Genomic DNA, 20266 nt, shown 5'->3' on the forward strand with positions numbered 1-20266 from the left:
CTATGCTTCAGAGAGAGACAGTGCCTCCTCAAGTTCCCTTGCACAGCACCCGGCAGGAGTGAATTCATTGCCTCGCTCTTGAGGAGGATGCAGCGTGCACTCCCATGCATGTTCCAGACAGCTCCATTGTTATAGAGGGAAGGCTGGACTGTGGCTCCACTGCCTCAACACCCTTGCTCGTCCCTTTATGGGGTAGCTGGAGTCACTGAGGTTACTAAAGGGATTGCAGTTGAGACCAGCCCCTCCACCTTGTTCCCCATTATCTAGCCCTTAGAATGTTTAAATTCGCCTTATGTCACAGTTCATTTATATCTGATCATCATCTCAGTTAATCACGTTCAGCCCAGGCATAATAAAGCATGACTCCCGTTGACATCACCGGGAGTTGTGCTGGTTTACACCACAGCCGAAGATTCCCATATTGATGACAAACATACTATTGTTAGACTTCAACTCAAACAGAGTACAGTAAGTGCTGTATCCTGAGAAAACCAGTTAAGAGTGTTACTAAAAATATACAGAAAGGCAAGGAAATGAAAACACAAGAAGAGCCTTACTGTCATTTATTCCACTCCAGTTAAAGTGACAGTGATAAAAGTGTCTGTGAGTGGAATTGCCTCTTTGGAGAACAGGCATTTTCCAGCTTGCCTTCCACATTAAAGGGACACTTTTAAGACTAATTTGGCCCCCAAATTTAAATTTTATTAAATTGAGCTTTTACAGATTCTCAGACAGGTAGAACTGTTTCCAGGGAATAAAAAACAAAATATATGAAAATGGTTGTTTTTTTAAAAATTAGCATTGCCCTACATTGTTCGGAACCTAAACATGGATTCACCAAGGGCAAGTCATGCCTGACCAACCTGATTGCCTTCTATGATGAGATAACTGGCTCTGTGGATATGGGGAAAGTGGTGGACATGATATACCTTGACTTTAGCAAAGCTTTTGATACGGTCTCCCACAGTATTCTTGTCAGTTAAAAAAGTACGGATTGGATGAATGAACTATAAGGTGGATAGAAAGCTGGCTAGATCATCAGGCTCAACAGTTAGTGATCAACGGCTTGATGTCTAGTTGGCAGCCAGTTTCAAGCGGAGTGCCCCAGGGGTTGGTCCTGGGGCTGGTTTTGTTCAACATCTACATTAATGATCTGGATGATGGGATGGATTGCATCCTCAGCAAATTCGCTGATGACACTAAGCTGGGGGGAGAGGTAGATATGCTGGAGGATAGGGATAAGGTCCACAGTGACCTAGACAAATTGGAGGATTGGGCCAAAAGAAATCTGATAAGGTTCAACAAGGACAAGTGCAGAGTCCTGCACTTAGGACGGAAGAATCCCATGCACTGCTACAGGCTGGGGACTGACTGGCTAAGCAGCAGTACTGCACAAAAGGACCTAGGGATTACAGTGAACAAGAAGCTGGATATGTTGCCAAGAAGGCTAATGGCATATTCTGCGGCATTAGTAGGAGCACTGCCAGCAGATTGAGGGAAGTGATTATTCCCCTCGATTCGGCACATCTGGAGATTGCATCCAGTTTTGCCCCCGCCCCACTACAGAAAGGATGTGGACAAATTGGAGAGAGTCCAGCAAAGGGCAACAAAAATGATTAGGGGGCTGGGGCAATGACTTACGAGGAGAGGCTGAGGGAATTGAGCTTATTTAGTCTACAGAAGAGAAGAATGAGGCGGGATTTGATAGCAGCCTTCAACTACCTGAAGGGGGGTTCCAAAGAGGATGGAGCTAGGCTGTTCTCAGTGGTGGCAGATGACAGAATAAGGAGCAATGGTCTCAAGTTGCAGTGGGGGAGGTCTAGGTTGGATATTAGGAAAAACTATTTCACTAGGAGGGTGGTGAAGCAGTGGAATGAGTTACCTAGGGAAGGTGGTGGAATCTCCTTCCTTATAGGTTTTTAAGGCTCATCTTGACAAAGCCCTGGCTGGGATGATTTAGTTGGGATTGGTCTTGCTTTGAGCATGGGATTAGACTAGATGACCTCCTGAGGTCTCTTCCAACCCTAATCTTCTATGATTCTATGATTATGGCATTGTGCTACTGCATAAGAACCTGAAAGTGAAAGGAATTTACTATTAGAAGTGAAACTGACTATTATATTGCTTTATTGTCCAAGAGGAGAAATGCAAAAAATGTTATATTTATACCCAACCAGAAGAAATAGGGAAATTTAATAGTGAATTACATATCCATATTCATTCTACTTCAATAATCTAAGATGTTTTTTGTAGTATAGGTAAGGGATTTTTTCCTAAATATATGGGGATGGCTTTTGAGACTGTTACCTACTTTTTACTCAGTTTTTACTCTGGGCATCTCCTATTGACTCCATTGGCATATCCTCTGTGTGAGGACTTCAGGATTTGACTCATGGCTTTTAGACCAACAGTGTTCCTTAAATGCTCAGGGGGATGCATATGTCCACACTTTTCAATGAGTTAATGTATATCTTAGCTGAGAAAGATCTCTGCATGGGATTTTCAGAAGCCCTCAGTGCTGGCATAACTCTGCTTCTATTGAAATGAATGGTAAAGCTCCCTTTGACTTCAATGGGAATAGAGTGAGGCCAGTGCTGAGTGCTTTTGAAAATCCCGCCTCCTGATTGGAAACTCCTTTGGGCTGATATGTTATCTCTTTATTTGATTGTAAATTGCCTAGCACTCTTTGGTCACTATGGGTTATTGACTTCAGTGGAATACTTGGGGGAGAAGTGCCCATCGCTTAGGGTGACCAGACAGCAAATGTGAAAAATCGGGACAGGGTCGGGAGTAATAGGAGCCTATATAAGAAAAAGACCCCAAAATTGGGACTGTCCCTATAAAATCGAGACATCTGGTCACCCTACCATCACTGTGAGTACTGGTTGCACAATCTAGACCTACACAAATAATAATCTTAACAATAAATAATCGATCAAACTGACTGTATAACTCCCTATTTTGGAATTAATGGTCTGTGCTGTCTATACACCATTTCTATTTCATGGGACACACTCTTTGTATATTAGTATAGCAGAGTTTTCCACAGATGGAATGGAAAGGAGGAGAGGAAGCATGGCCTTATGGTTAGGGTACTAGATTATGTCTTGGGAGACCTGGGTTCAAGTGCCTGTTCTGCCACAGACTTCCTTGGACAAGTCACTTTGTCACTGTGTGCCTCCATTTCCCATCTGTAAAATGGGGATAATAGCACTTCCCTGCCTCACAGGGGTTTTGTGAGGATAAATACATTAAAGAATTGTGAGGTGCGCAGCTACTACAGTGAAAGGGCCAGGTAAGTACCTCAGACAGACTGGGGATGGTGTCATTCATAAACGTGTCATTTCACGTTGTTTGATTAGCCTGCCCACAGTAGGAGTGATTGGCTCCTTCTTATAAATCAAGTGTACAATAGATAAGAGCCAACAAAGAAGCAACTTGAAGACAAAATCTCACACTTGGATTTCTCCCAACTTACCACGCAAAAGCCACCGAAAGGCAAACATTTCTTGCGGATGAGATATTTCGGGCTAATATGATTACATGCTGCAATATGATAGCCATTAGGAATCCTTCATAACCAGTGTGCTGCCAAGTGTCGCGTGAGACAACTTCTACCTCTGAACTGGTTAACTCCAGTTGCTCCATTACTGTATCTTTGAGAAATTCCAGAATTCTGGAAAAAACACAGTCGTATTTATCTGTCAGGCCAGCTAGCGCTGTAGTGGTGTGCATTTCAAACAAGAAATTATTTCATGCCTATTCAGGGATTAGTCTATCTGGGTTAATACTTGCTCCTCTCACAGATGGCAGCACCAATAGGAATTATTACCATTGTTTTACAACTCTGATAATCACTCGCTTTCATGCCTTTGAAACTGCAAGCAGCTTGTTTCAGTAGTTTACTTGCCACAGTTATATTACTCATACTCTGTTCCTTGCTTTGTTTTCTGGTAGAATACATACACGAATGCAGACAAGCTTTTAGAGGCTGCAGAGCAGTTGGCTCAGACCGGGGAATGTGACCCTGAAGAGATCTACAAAGCAGCCCGGCATCTGGAAGTGCGGATTCAGGACTTTGTCCGGAGAGTGGAACAGAGGAAACTTCTCTTGGACATGTCTGTCTCCTTCCACACTCACACCAAAGAGGTAAGATGCACGTGATGGAATTTCTCTATATTGCAAAATGATGCAACAGACTGACTCAATGTACAAAGTGAAAACTCAGAGGACACAAACAGGATGCATTTATTGCACAGGGCATATTGCACAGGGCATATGCCAAATTCCTGCCTTGTTTGATTTGGATGCTTTGGCCCTAACTGCAGTAGAGAGGAGAAATGTGCTTAAGCCATTTTTATGCATGATATGGAACAATAGCATAGTGAGACATTATAGCAAAAACAGACCAAAAAGTGGTTAATTCACAATTAAATGGTGGCACTGTAAAATAAGTGGCCAGTCATATGTGTTTGAGATCTAAGAACATAAATTAGGATAAACTCATTAGACATAAACATGCCTGCAGTAAAATATGTACTCCTTGAGGTAATGTAGCATTAATTAATGTACCACTGTTACTGTTTCTAGAAAAAATAACATAGCCATTATTAGTAAGTGTTACTAGAAAAATTAAAGTGGTTAATGAAGCTGATTTTTGTTTTCCAAATTAACCATAAGGAGTCACAAGCATGCATACACATGAGGTTTTGATGACTCAGTGAGAACCTGAATACATGCTGTTTAGTGTAAGTGAAAAACATTCAAAGATAAGGCTGTCTCGACCGAGATACAGTGGACAAGACATCAAATAGGAGGCCCCTGGGGATGTAATTAAAGCATACTTCACATTTTTCTGTAGACCAAAGGCCATTCAGTGATGAGTGACTTTTAAAGATAGGCTTTCTTCTGAGGGAGATGGAATTAGTCAGAATCATTGTTTTCATGCACTGTAGCATCAGTTTGCAACAGCACACTTGATCCATAAAGATGCTCTTATTAACTGAAGGCTTTGCCTGTATTAGTTGAATTGCACACTACAAACAAGTCATTTATAATAGGCTTCAGGGAACGTCCATAAACAAAAGTCTTATGATGACAGAGGTAGCCTCCGAGAAAGTATGAAAGATTTGCAGTATATCCTCACTTTTGTTAAGCCTTGAAGATACAGTAATGAATTTTCAGCTGTTGGAAGAGCAGGGTGCACAAAGTTGCACATACAGCTCCTGATTCTGCAATGTACTTAAAAAAAAAAAAAAAAAAAGTCTAAATCTAAGCACTTGGTAAGTCCTATTGACATCAGCATTCATGTGCTTCAGTTTAAGCATGTGCTTAAGTACCTTGCTGAATTGGGCCCATAATTCTCAGACCAAGATATCGCTCTAGTGTCCAATATAGAGTCAGATTCTCATCTCAGTTACACTGGTGTACATGAGGTGTAACTTCATTGGTTATGTCTGCACTAGAAATTATTTATAAAAAATTCCCATTGTTGCTAGCACTGGTTCAGCTCCACAGATGGTAGCTAGCAATGCTAGTGTAGACAGGGCTTCAAGAAGCCATTGGCATTTTAAGCCAGGGGTTTTCAACCTTTTTCCTGCTGAGGCCCCCCTCAACATGCCATAAAAACACCAGGACCCGCAGGGGCGGGGGAGGGGAACTCAGGGCTCTGGGCTGGGGGGGGGGACCCATGGGCATAGGCATAGTTTTACTTCTATTTGGGGGTGGGGCAAAAGCTGGCAGGGCTCGAGCCAGCTCCACATAGCGGGGTCCAGGGAGGGAGTGCCACCTCCATCCCAACTCACTCCAGAGGCCACCCAGCCTGTCTGGGTTGTGGGGGGATGCAACCAAAAAATGTAACTCAAAGGTGTATTTGAGATCAAAATCTGGTCCATAATTTAAGGTAGCAGTGGGTGAAATCTGAACTAGTTGTTTGAGATCCATAACTAGCCCAGAATCTCTGTCAGGGTGAAATTCACCCATGATGCAGAGAGGATGGTGCTAGGACCTCTGTATTGTATAAACTCCACCTGGCTTCTGTGCAGGGGGACATGAGTGGAGTACAGAATGTGCACTATTCACAGCAGACATGGGTTTTGCAATCCCATATGGAACTGATTCAAAGGCTTCAATGACAGCAGACCAGGGAAGGAGCCATAGATCCACGTTTATGGGAATCCAGTGGCTTTAATAGCCTTTGCAGTTGATGCAGAGCCACTACAGGGGCTACTCTGAAACCTGATACAGGGGCTATTGCAGTTCATAGCAGCCACAAGGAGTTGGGAGATGCTCAGTAGCTCGGCTACACAGGGGAAGCTTTCACTTCCCCAGCCCCTTGACACTTTACTCATATGAATCCAAATAGTTTGGCTATATGTGGGTGGACTGAATTTCATCCCCTGTCATTACCTCCATCATTCCTCTAGCATGTTTCCATATCTTAGATTAGAAGCACTGGCATTAATCTCATGGCCCTAACAGCATGCTTATTGCCAAGATAGTTTAGTGAGGAAATTGCTGAGTTTTCAGTTTTCAGAGTATGCATCCGAAGAAGTGGCTGTAGTCCACGAAAGCTTATGCTCTAATAAATTTGTTAGTCTCTAAGGTGCCACAGGTACTCCTGTTCTTCTTTTTGAGTTTTCAGTGTTCATCTGCCAGATGCAGCAAACACTGAAGACAATGAAGTAAATTAAGAGTGCCAGAAGTGAGCTGGTGCGAAGGGCAAAATGTTAGAACAATAGAGTCTAGGCACATGTTTGGATCTGGGTTTGCCTTTTTATAGTATAAATAGGTTGACCTAAGTGAAAGGGACTCATGGTTTGGCTTTGTTTGGACCTTGAATCTTATTTTAAAATGGAGAATTAACCAACATAAATGTTGTTTTTCAGCATGGCTTTAAAATAGATGGTTGAACTCTTTAAAAGTGAAGAAATAATACTCCTTTGCCATCTTTCCCTATGGTAGTGTTTAAACTCTTCACTCATTTCTGTGCTAGCTGACTTCCTTCACAGGAAAATAGAGATTTCTTGGTCTCTAACTGAAATCCAGTCCACAACCACTTTGAGAATACCCCAGGTCACACAGATCAGTCTGAAACCAAATCCAGAAGCCTCATGCTCTAACCCCTGAGCAAATATCCACCCCAAACTAGACCTGTAAGCCTATATTCATTTTTGACACTTTTTCAGAATAGGTCCACATATGGCATATTGCTGCGTATTAGCTGGGCTCTCAATCCAGCTAAGATATAATCATTAGGGTCCAGTTCTAAAGCCTTCACTCAGTTTTATCAGGCAAAACTCTCTATTGATTTTAACTGAGTTAGGGAAGAAGTTCAGACTCAGATTTCAAGGCAGAAAATCGTGTTGTGGCAGCAGTAACATGTTGACATCTGATTTCGATTGCTGCTGTTTCTAAGAAGTATTCCAGTTACAATACCAGCATACCCCTCTGGGAGAGCAGTTGTTTGCATTGCAGTGCCTTGTATTGTTTTGTACTGTGCCACATAGTTGCTATTGGGTATTTAGTGCACTGGGTAAGGTATGCCACATGTTGTGATAGGCATGTGTAGGATCCGTGGCTCTTGAAAGGTGTGTTGTGGGGGGTGTTGATCATTGCAGAAGTGGAAATATGTCTGCAGGTTTTGCATCCGTTGTTCTGGCAGGGTCTGGTGCTGCTTTGAGTTGGTGCGTCCTGGTCTCTGGGAAGCTTGCTTCTGATGATGACTTTAGAGAGGTTGGGGTGGGGGTGGGGGTTGTTTGGCAGGGGATGAGGGTTCAGGAAAGATTTCCTTCAGGATGGGGTCCCCATCAAGTATGGGTTCTATTTGTTTGATGGTACCACATATGGGTTCCATTGTGGGGCTGTATACCTCATCCAATGCTCTAAATGTCCCAGTAACAACTATGTGGGTGAAATCAGACAATCAGCATGCTCTTGAATGAACTTCCACGGGAAAATGATTGAAGACAAAAACACCATATCACCTGTGGGTGAACACTTCACAACGCGATCACTCCACGTCTGACCTATCAGCCAGACACACAGATACCACAGAATATGCTTTGAGGAGAAAGTCCGTGATACACACCTTAACACTACCTTCACCAAACAAGGACACTCCACCAGAGAAGTAGATCACATCTTGTAACAGGCCACCTGCATACCTCGAGATAGCCTGCTTCAATACAGAAATATAACCACCTATGACTGCACACCCCTAGTTGTCACCTACCACCCCACACTGGTAGTGTTTTCTTAGCAATAATGCAGGAAGCTTTAGTTTAGACCTAGTTTTTATCTAAGTTTCTCAAATTCTCATTTTTTGATAATGGATTTATTGAGACAGCTGTTTAAAGAGAGGTCAGTAGTGAGAAGTCAGTCTTGCTGACACAGTCTTTGTGGAAGTATTCTGACAGTCGTCTTGTGATAAACTTGTGTCTTTTGGTAATCTCTCTAACATTATATGGTAAATTCTAGAACCATATAACTGATTGCATTTATCATGTATCTCTGACCACTTCACCTGCACCCTGCCCATTAATCCATCTCTGCCTGGGACTACTTCTAAGATTCCCAACATCTGAGCAGCTTCTAACAACTCCCATTTCAAAAATAAATCAATCAATCAACTTGTCAGAGAAATCCTTCCTTCCCTGTTCTTCCCCCCAGTCTCCTATCTATCAAAAAGGGGACCTGGCAGTGTCCAGTCAGATGCACTGACCAGACACCAAACCAGTTACCATGGGGCCAGGAAGCGGGAGGAAGAGGGAGACAGGGTTGGTCACAGAGATCCCCTTGGGACTGTCACCTGATGTGCTGAAATTACCTCTGAGCCCATTTTCCCTGCCAGCTTGGGACTCCAGAACCCTGCCTTGTTGAACCAGATATGCTAGCTTGCTGCAACACAGGTCCAGGGTCTGGGCCATGCCCCCAAAGCTGCAGGCTTTAAGTGAAAACAGCTCAGCAGGTTACCTGTCTCCAGCACCTAGACACTCAGCTCCCAGTGGGATCCAAACCCCAAATAAATCTGTTTTACTCTGTATAAAGCTTTATACGAGGTAAATTGGTAAATTGTTCGCCCTCTATATCACTGATAGAGAGATATGCACAGCTGTTTGCTCCCGCAGGTATTAATCACTTACTCTGGGTTTATTAATAAACAAATGTGATTTTATTAAGTATAAAAAGTAGGATTTAAATGGTTTCAAGTAATAACAGCTAGAACAAGGTAAGTCACCAAGCAAAATAAAGCAAAAACACGCAAATCTAAGTCTAATGCATTAAGGAACTGATTACAGGTAATATCTCACCCTCAGAGATGTTCCAATAAGCTTCTTTCACAGACTAGACTCCTTCCTAGTCTGGGTGCAGTCCTTTCCCCTGATACAGTCCTTGTTCATACCAGCAGACATCTCAGGGGACAGGGCCTCAGGGGTCCGGTTACCAGCAATTAGAAAGGTGGCAACCCTACTGCCTGAATTGCACTGGCTGAAGGCACAGGACAATATTTAGCCCTGAATCAGTGAGTATTTTAAGGCCAGATATCTTATGACCTAACAAGGCTAAAAGTGGCTTCTTTATGTCATTGGAAAGGGGAGACTCCAAGCACTACTTCTTGCACATGGTCCCCTCTGAGGCCTGGATTCATTGTACTAAGGATGCTTTCTTTACTGGTGAAGGGGTATGAAAAATAGCACCAATAAAACTTCTTAAAAACTCTCAAAATCATTGCCAAGACTACATGGCATATACTGAAAATACGATTTTCTGGTGCAGTATAAATGTTTCAGTGCTGTGAATTTAGATGAACTACATAAGTCACTCCCACTTGATCATTCATGAGTACTGTAGCTATCGTATCTTATCTTATTCCCAGGCACATAAAAACTTTATACTGTGTGCCTCGCTATTGTAATACATTAAATATCATCTAAAGATCATCATACATATCTTTCAAAGCCTGCTAGGCCAAAAAGTACTAGACATTCTTTATCCCAAGACCTGAAAGTGCTCCCTTGGGAATCAAATCCAATTACCCATATGCCAGGGCAGAATTAGAAATTATTGTCAGTGAGCTTTCAGGATAGAAGAATTCTGCAGACTTGTACATGAGTCATTTCTCCAAGCTTTGAGGGTGTCTTAGTGTAGGTTTTTGCATCAAGTCTGTCTGTAGGTTTCACTGTCATTTGCTATGAATTCCAACTTTCATGATCGTATTGCAAGGCTGTGATGTTTGGTATTTTTCATAAAGCTCCAGCTCCTGGACTCAAGGGATTTCATTAGAATCTCAGCTTTCATTTAAAAATAGGTAAGTTTCTAGACCTCATGCTTTTGGAGAAAAGGTTGCAAATGCAACCCAAGGGCACCCTAAAGACTCAAAAAACAGAAGGCAAATAAAAAGAAAACATTTAATATTTGTAAATCACATGATTTTAAAGATAATTTCATTATTTAAGGGCCAGACTCAAGCTTTTGGAATCCTTGGGGTTGGCAATATCCTGTATCAGAAATGTAAAGATAAAGGGGCACTATCAACAGCTCTGGATAGTTAGTAACTTTTTTAATGGTCTTCTATAATTAAATACCAATTTAGCAACTTATAAATGCTATTTCTTTCTCTACTGATTTTGTTTTCTGTTTAGTGCACATGATGTTTTCTCCCGCTTGTTTAGAGCTGCAGGAACTCACGTGGCTATGTGCCAGCAGCATTGATGTCTTCAGCCTGAATAGAGTCAAAACTGGAAATAGTTTTTGTTCATTAATTGCTGAAGTTGAACAGTAGGGGGTGGACACAGGCACACACTTGACTACATTCTTGGCTTCATGGGCAGGGCTTAAACGGCATATCTAAAGTGCATCTGGGGGCATGCCACCCAGCCTGGGTCCATAGACTTATGGTAGTGGGGCTTGTGCTGGCACTCTAAAAATAACTGTGTAGATGTTGCAGCTTGGGTTGGAACCTGAGCTCTGAAGCCTGGGGGACAGGGGATGGTCTTAAAAGCCCAAGCTCCAGCCTAAACTGCAACGTTGAAGCTCTGAGTCCACATCTGTTTTGAGAAAACTAGCACAAGTCCAACCAGAACACGTGTGTGGACCCAGGTTGAGAGAGTCTCTCCCAGATGCAGTGTAGACATGCCCTAAGGCTAGCTGTTAGCATTAATTTGGGTGTCTAAAAAGTTGCATATGCAGGTGAGCATACACTCCACAGTGTATTGAAGGGTTAAGGAAAACATAAGGTTTGGCACTGCCTTGGTGATGTTTATGTTGGCTGGCAGTGGAGTGACAGATATAAAACCCCAAAGGAATCCTGACCTGATGTGGGCATATTTAAGCTACATGGGTGCTGCATTAAATGTGACAGTTCTGTAATGTAGAAGTCTGCATATGGAGCTTCCCAGTTCTCTGGGGATTAAACACATGCTGCCTGCATTCAGTTCAGCATCAGACTCCAAACTGGCAGCCAGCTGGCCAGGCTGTGGCTTCAAGCCTGTCTTTCACTTGTTTAAACCTTTTTGTTTGTTTTGTTTACTATGCAGTGGGTCTCACTGTCTGAGTTTTTATATATTTCTTAGAAGGGCCAGCCATGGCCTTCTGTCACCACATCCTCCCCTTGTCCCCTTCTGCTCCTATCCCCTCCATTCCCTGCCTCCTGCCCCTGGTTCCCATACCCAGCTCCTGACCCTTCCCAAGTTCTGCCTGTGTCCCCACCTTTCTGCTATACATGCTGGCTCCTGCCTGTGCCCTCCCCATCTGATTCCTGCTCCTTCCTTCCCTCCTGCTCATATCTTCCCCCCTTTTCTCTGTTCCAGCCACATCCCCAGTGCTTGCCCCCTGCCTCCACAGCTCCTACCCTCTCCACCCTTCCTTCTGCATCTGCCCCTTATTCCTATTCCTCTCCATCTTCTGCCCACCTTTGCTCCTCCCACAGTCTCTCCTCCCACTGGGCTCCTATCCCCCCCAGGCTTCTTCCCAAGTCCCCTTCCCCAGCCTGCATCTCTTTTCCCTGCCCCAAGTTTCTCACCCCTGTGAATTCCAGTCAGGATGCTTCCTCCTTTTACACACTGCCTTGGTGCCAGCAGGGAAGCACCGAAAGCACAGGAGGGGTTGTCCTGCTGCTCAGAGGTCCTGTGTCCAGCACCACCATGGTCCCTGGCACATGGGAGGTATGAATGATGTAGGGACAGTCTTGCTCAGCCCTGGCATCCCCAGGATGGAGCATGTTCAGTTGGTTAGTATGAATGGTACATGCACAGTCTGATCATCACAAGGAACTGTGGGGGGATGGAGCATGCTCAGTACAAATGGAATCTTGAGAAAACGTAGCTTACAAACTCTAACAAGTCTCTACTGAGCATGTGCAAACTGCAATTTAGCAGACGCTTATATCCTGACAAAATCTGGACGAATTTTCATAGGGATGGCTAAAGGCACCTCTCTGGCTCAGGGGAACAGCCTTCCAAATATCAAGTCCCTGCTCCAAAGTATAGAGGTGCTAGAGATTCTCAAGGAAACAGTTATAAAAATATTTTTAATACATGCCAAACAACTTTTTCCCCCTAGGGTTACCACCTTTAAAACGCAAAAAACCCAGCACCCTCCCCAAAAGTCAAGCCCTTTGCAATCCCAACCACATGGCAACTCCGCAACCACTCCTCCCTGTTCTCCCCTTCAACAGACACTTATAGTATCTAGAGAGGAAAACACATATAGATAAGACTGATAACAGCATTGATAGCAAAAAGGGTGTTTGTTTTATCAGCACATTTTGCCAGCTAGTCTTTGTGGTCTGTTTCCTTTAGCCAGTTGTCAGTTTGCAGTTACTGATGCTAGCTTTTTTTCCGGGAGTATAGTAGGATCCACTTGCACCATCTCCCTGATCTTCCATTATTTAATATGCCTTGCACATCTCCTCACTCTCACATGACTCAAACCCTCTCTCACAGACATGCATGGTGCACTTGTATGTTGATGGGAAGACAGTGGGAATACAGCAGCATCTTTAGCTGGACATAGAAACTTCTAACATTAGATTTCCCAGTGTACTGTGATAATAATGCAAATCTTTAGACCCACATTAAAAAAAAAAATCTTGCAAATTAAATTATTTTTCTGACGACTGGCAAATCCATAGAAAACCCGACCAGGCCAGTCAAATACCAGATAGATGGTAACCCTCTTTCCCCCTAACCTCGTTCTCAGAAATGCACATCAGTTTTAGCTGAAACTTCCTCACAAATTTCAGCTTAAGCAGACACCCACTATGGAGAATGTCAGCCTGAACAGTTTAAGTTTGACAAAGTTATAAGCAACTGAAAACAGGATCTTCTACTGGAAAGTGTCAGGCAATCGTAACCAGAGGCGTTGCTATCTGTACCATTTAAAATATATACACACACACACACACAGAGAGTGCTATGGTTATGAAATTAAATTCACTGTGCTTCAGACAAGTGCCATAATTAGGGGATCTAGTTCTTTTAGGTCTTTAATTTTAACAGAGATTGGCTTTTATATTGTAGTAGAGACTTTGGGAATCTTTAAAATTAATATTGGCTTGTTTATGGTCTCCAGCTGTTGATACAAACAAACAGAACAGATGATGACAATGAATCAAAGATAATCACAGAGCAAACATGACTGTTTCTGAGACACTGTTTAATTCTGTTGTTCATCTTAAATTGACCCACTTCACAGTTTATTTTTCTATACATTGCATTATATTGCTTAAATTTAACTGTTACTATTGTCATTTTGAAGAATATGCCCATCAAATGATAGAGTGCTATGATGTTCAGGATAATTAATGAAATGACTCAACTGACAACTTTTAAGATCTCTGGGAAGGTCCAGCCTTTTGAATACACAAAGCTGCTCACCCATATACCCAAGAAGTCTCATCTAATTTTTGGTCCACTGGCCTGTTCGGCATTTTAGCCCCTCCCACCTCAATTCACTATACAGATAAATTTTAAAAATAATTGAAAAACAAATAAAGCACTCGAAGAATGATCAAAATTAGCTTTTTATACATAAACATTTCACTGTTTCAGTATCTTATATCTTGGGACCTTTCGGGGGTAGAATCAAGTGCTGCGTGTCTTGTTGAAAAGTTGTGAATCTTCCTTTTCAAATGGTATAAAACTCCCAGCTCAGATTTTCAAGGCTGCCTAGAAGATTTGACTTTCAAATATCAGCCCTCTCTGCAAGGTTGTGAAATATCAAACCTTACACATAAACCCCTGGTCCAATACTGAATATTATGGGCATTGGATCAGTGAAATTTGTTTGGGGGGATTTTGTGAGAGGAAGACTCTCCATTTGAGGGGGAAAAGGAAAGACCTTTCTGACAGGTTGAGTTTTAAAAAATGGCAGTTGTGTAAAGGTGCTCGCATGTTTGGAATGTTAGAAGTAGTCCTGTAAAATGGATTAGTGGGCAAAGAGCAGGTGAAGCTGTCAAAGATGCAGAGTAAATACATTTATCAGACGGATATCACCACCTTAGATGCATACACACATATTAAATGAACAAAACAAACACACACACACACACATGCATTACCATTGTTAGAACAGGAGAAATATCTTCAAATACCTTTCTACAGAGCCTAGGACAACGAGATAGCATTACTGATTGCGTAGATGCAGCCTGTGTGGGTACACTACTAACACAATACAAATAATAAATAAGTATATGGATATAGTTTCATGTAAGCTAAATGTATAAGAGATCAGCCTGTGGCATCATCAACTGATTATCATGAACACCAGGGGACAAATCCTGCCCTTAGATATGCATTTGCTACTCCCACTGACTTCAGAATCTGGCCCATGATTTTGACAGAAGTGTAAATGCTCACCAGTCCTTTGTGCTGGTAGATCCCTTACAGGCTTAAACCTGTCACATACCTTAGCAGTGTTAACAACGCTCTGAAGCTGTGGAAGCAGGAAAGCAGGGTCCTCAAGGACTGTGCTGAGGTCCAATTCATTTATTGTCTAGAAAATAAGATTATTTTACGAAGGATTAAGGAGCTGGGAAGGGAGAGCTGGGGTATCCTGGCAGCACACGCTACACCCAATCAGAAGAGTCTGAGTCTGAAATACAGCCAGACCCCTATTGAATAAAAATTCTGCCATCTGTGATCTCTTAAAAAAAAATCAGCTACAGCCAAATGATTGTAAACACAAACGTATAGGCCAAATTTCAATAAATCCAGCATGCCATGTAAAAGAAAAGTAACTTGTCTGTTCATCTGTCATGAACTTGCCAAGGGATTCCTATGGAACATGACACATTCTCAATGTACACTGCATAGTCCTCATTTTCCTTTCAGTCATCTGTTTTGTTTTTGTTTTGTTTTGTTTTTTCTCTGCTTTGACCATGTTCACTATTAACTTTAGAGACTCGCTGCATCTACACTCCCACCTGTGATTTGGCATGCATGTTGTGAATTAACCCTTCATATGCCAGGCCCGTCGTAAGTAAGAGGTTCACGCTGCAGGCAAAAAGTGTTTTTTAACATAGTCATTCATGAGTCAGCAAATTCTGCAGAAACTCCTCTTTTTAATGAATATAAATAGTGCATTCCGTTGGTACTGTCAAGGTAAGGAGGACAGAACTTTTCCCGGTTCCCCTGAACAAAGAATGTAGGACATACTTACTAGGAACAAAGAATGTAGGCAATACTAACAGAATGGGGACTATATCCTGGGAAGAAGTGACTCTGAAGATGATCTGGGGGTTGTGGTGGATAATCACCTCAACATGAACTCCCAGTGTGATGCGGTGGCCAAAAGAGCTGATGTGATTCTGGGATATATAAATAGGTGAATCTCAACTAGGAGTAGAAAGGTTGTTTTACCTCTGTATTTGGAACTGGGGTGACTGTTGCTTGAAATCTGTGTACAGTTCTGGTGCCCACAATTCAAGTAGGATGTTGATAAATTGGAGAGGATTCAGAGAAGAGCTGCAAGAACAATTAAAGGACAGGAAAGTATGCCGTATTGTGATAGACTCAAGGAGCTCAATCTATTTAACTTTACAAAGAAAAAGTTATGGGGTGACTTGATTACAGTCTATAAGTATCTACATGGGGAACAAATACTTAATAATGGGTTCCTCAATCTAGTAGAGAAAGATATAACATGATCCAATGGCTGGAAGTTGATGCTAGACAAATTTAGACTGGAAATACAGTGTACATTTTGCCAGTGAGGGTAATTAACCACCGAAACAATTTATCAAGGGTCGTGGCGGATTCTCCATCACTGATCATTTTTGAATCAAGATTGGATGTTTTTCTGAAAGCTCTGCTCCAGGAATTATTTTTGGGGAAGTTCTCTGTCCTGTGTTATACAGGAGATCAGACTAGATGATCACAATGGTCCCTTCTGGCCTTGGAATCTATGAATCTGTGACTGAGGCTAGGTCTACACTACCCGCCTGAATCGGCGGGTAGAAATCGATCTCTCGGGGATCGAATTATCGCATCTCATTGGGACGCGACAATCGATCCCCGAATCGACGCTCTTACTCCACCAGCGGAGGTGGGAGTAAGTGCCGTCGACGGGGAGCCGCAGAGATCGATTTTGCCGCCGTCCTCACAGCGGGGTAAGTCGGCTCCGATAGGTCGAATTCAGCTACGCTATTCGCGTAGCTGAATTTGCGTATCTTAAATCGACCCCCCCCTGTAGTGAAGACCTGCCCTGAGCTTGCAGCTCTATCAGTAGTATGCACAGCCAGTAGTATGCGTTGTCAACATCTGTGACAGCTTCTGTATTCAATAGTCTTCATTAAAGCCATGCTGCAATCTCCTGTAATTCATCCCTGTCACTCAAAAACATGTTCTAGTCCCCCATAAATGCATGTACCTGATAAATAGAGTCTATAAAACTAGTTTAAAGTGGTTAATATTAACATGATAGTTTGAGAGGATGATGGCTTCAGAAAGAGTCTTTGGTTACAGAAAGGCAAAAGCACTTTGTTTAATCCTTCAAAAGTTTTCACAGAGTGATTCAGAGTTGTCACAAGTGAAATTCCTAGTCGGGGCTGGGGGAGGCACACAAAGGTATTGAAACTGCAGATCAGGATAAATGTGTATATATGTTTAGCAAATGATAATCCAAACCACAGGGAAATGTGTAGAGGAAGAGGGATATCTAGATCCCTGCTTGGAGAAGTTATGGAATGTGATGAGCCAGAGAACAGTTTTGAATGGGAATTTCATGGTTCCCCTTCCCATCAGTATAAATCACTAAATGTTCAGTGCATGGTCTTGCAGCTGTTAGGAGCTCCTTCTGTGCCAGATTCTACTTTGTTACACTGGTATAAATCTGGAGTAACTCCACTGACTTCAGTTGAATTTCTCCTGATTTACACCAGTATAACTGAGTGTTGAATTTTTTCTTCTCTTTGCAGTCTCTCAGTTAATTGTCTTCAGATTCATAATTACAGACAACTTAAATTAAAAATAAAAACTGCTAAAAGGAGACCATGTTTTTGCAATTCATGCTGATAGCAGGAGAACTAAAGAGCATGAACATTAGACTCCTCGGTAAAGCCACCTTCATCTCATGCGGTGGTTAGGCCCCTGTGACGTTGTGCAGTCTATATGGTTTTATAAAAAACTTGATAATAAGTCAATATAATGNCACATCGGGTGGCAGCTCCCAAGGGGGTTTCTGTGATCCAACCCGTCGAATTGCATATATATGTCCTTGGGGATCTACATGCTTGATGCAAGTGTAGCTGCCATTAGCACGTTTGCCTCAAGAGGAGATTATACTGTGCTGTATCAGTGTGGTCCATGCAGAACTTGGAAAAAACATCAGATGTTTAGGCTTTGCAAATCCTTTTGCCATGGGCGAGGATACTAATTAAAAAAGCTTCACATACAGAAGCACCAGATGCAGCCTAACCAAGAATGAATATCAAGAAATTGGCAAGGGAATGAAAAAGCAAGAAAGAGGTTAAGAAGGGATCAGATCCTTTCTTCACAAACTGTTCCCTTCTTTCCTTGTGTTCTTTCTCACAAGCACTTTGTTGATGACATCTGGTCATATTATATCTCGCTGCAGGATGTCTTATCAGCATATCACCATGGAAGTTGCACATTGTAGTTTCATCAGCAGCATTGGGTTGCATCACTCTTGTCACGTGATGTTACACTGGTGTCACTTTAGTATGGACATTTAATCATGTGGCATTTCATTTGTGATATCCAGTCATTAGGGTTGCCAACTTTCTAATCGCACAAAACTGAAGACCCCTGCCCCATCCCTTCTCCAAGGCCCCACCTCTGATTGCTCCATCCCCCCTCCCTCTGTCACTTGCTCTCCCCCACCCTCACTCACTTTCACCAGGCTAGGGCAGGTGGTTGGGGTGCGGGAGGGTAGAGGACTCCAGCTGGGGGTGTGGGCTCTGGGGTGGGACTGGGGATGAGGGGTTTGGAGTGTGGGACAGGGCTCTGGGCTGGGGCAAGGGGTTGGGGTGCGGGGAGGGTATGGACTCTGGGCTGGGGGTGTGGGCTCTAGGTGGGGCCAGAAATGAGGGGTTTGGGGTACAGGAGAGGGCTCCAGGCTGGGGCTGAGGGGTTCGGAGTGCAGGAGGGGGTGTGGGCTCTGGGATGGGGCCAGGGATGAGGGGTTTGGCATAAAGGAGGGTTCTCTGGGCTGGAGCAAGGGGTTAGAGTGTGGGGGGTGAGGGCTCTGGCTGGAGGGGTTTGGGGGGCAGGGATGAGGGGCTTGGGGTGCAGGAGAGGGCTCAGGGCTGGGGCGGGGTGTTGGGGAGGTGCGGGGTGCAGGATCCGGGAGAGAGTTTGGGTGCGGGTGGGACTCTGGGCTGGGGCAGGGGGTTGGGATGCAGGGTCCGGCAGCACTAACTGCGGCTCCCAGGAAGCAGCCGCCAGGTCCCTGCAGTCCCTAGGTGCATGGGGGCCAGGGAGGCTACACACACTGCCTTTGCGCCTGCAGGTGCCACCCCCGCAGCTCCCATTGGTCTCGGTTCCTGGCCACTGGGAGCTGCAGAGCCAGCACTGGGGCAGGAGCAGCACGCAGAACCTCCCTGGCTTCCCATGCGCCTAGAGGCTGCAGGGACCTGGCGTCCGCTTCTGGAAGCCACGGCAGGCAGGGAGCCTGCCTTGGCCCCAGGCCTCCACTGCACCACCGACTGGACTTTTAACAGCCCAGTCGGCAGTGCCAACCAGAGCCGCCAGGGTCCCTTATCGACTGGGTGTTCTGGTCGAAAATTGGATCCCTGGCAACCCTACTGGTCATGTCACATCTTATCAATCTATATATTGTTTAGTATGTTTCCACTGATATTTCTGTCTTCCATCATTACATGTAACACATAGGACCTTTCTGACATATGAAAATGGTGTTGAAATACCCCAAGAAAATATAACAATAACTTACATTTAGATAGCATTTGACATATTCAAAGTGCTTTATAAGCATGAGCTAATTCATTCTCACAAATACCCTGTGACATGTTATCTCCACTTTCTCAGTGTGTAAATGAGAGCACCTGGGTGGTTACTTTATTTCTCTTTTAACACTGTTTTAGCTCTAGTTGTCCTGATGACTATTAACCTACTGACCTACCATGAACATACTTTCGGAGCACACTGTGTAAGCATATATATCATACCTTATATTGTAAATAGTAGTTTGTGTACTCCCTGAGATTGTACAAGTTGTCTGTTTTCTTTATTATTCCCATTTTTAATTATTAGTCCAACTGTAAAAATCTCAATAGTTATTTACCCACTCCTTATTTTGCTTTCTACTAGTATCATTGCTAAATACTTTTACATCATATTTTGGGGGATTGAAACTGAATAGCATTTAGAAATAGCAGCATTCAAAGCTGGTGTAGCACAGCGTGCTTAATAGTTATTCCACACTCGCAGACAAGGTTTTCTTAATCATCTTTTCGGATTTCAGATTTTTGATTCATGTAGTCCCTTGCTCTAAGTCAAAGGCAATAATTTCTAGGTAACAGACACAGGTGTCCTTCAAACCTCCAGTAAGTGCTCTCATTAAGTACTTGAGTAAACTGACGGGTATTGCATCAGATGACAAAGCTGAAAGTAAAGAGCTGTCTTGTTCTTCCATCAAGTGAAGCTGCCTGTGTATTATAGGGGGGAGGAACAGAGAGAAAGTTGCTACAATACATAAGAAAAGTGGCAGATGGTCCAAAATAGTGCCTTGGTTTTTTTTCCCATAGAGCAACAATCTAGTGATCAGGGAATTAAATATTTTTTTC

At 43.2% G+C, this 20266-nt stretch overlaps 1 protein-coding gene across 7 annotated transcripts in view; it reads left to right on the top strand.

Annotated features, from left to right (window-relative positions):
- Positions 1-20266, top strand: part of KALRN (kalirin RhoGEF kinase) — a 739094-nt gene that overhangs the window by 446029 nt on the left and 272799 nt on the right. For all 7 annotated transcript variants that reach the window (XM_034786199.1, XM_034786196.1, XM_034786193.1 and 4 more), the window contains exon 11: positions 3958-4149. In XM_034786199.1, coding sequence (XP_034642090.1) covers positions 3958-4149 — 192 coding nt within the window. The remainder of the gene's footprint in view (positions 1-3957; positions 4150-20266) is intronic.

Source organism: Trachemys scripta, chromosome 11, assembly GCF_013100865.1.
Source record: "Trachemys scripta elegans isolate TJP31775 chromosome 11, CAS_Tse_1.0, whole genome shotgun sequence".
NCBI lineage: Eukaryota > Metazoa > Chordata > Testudines > Emydidae > Trachemys > Trachemys scripta.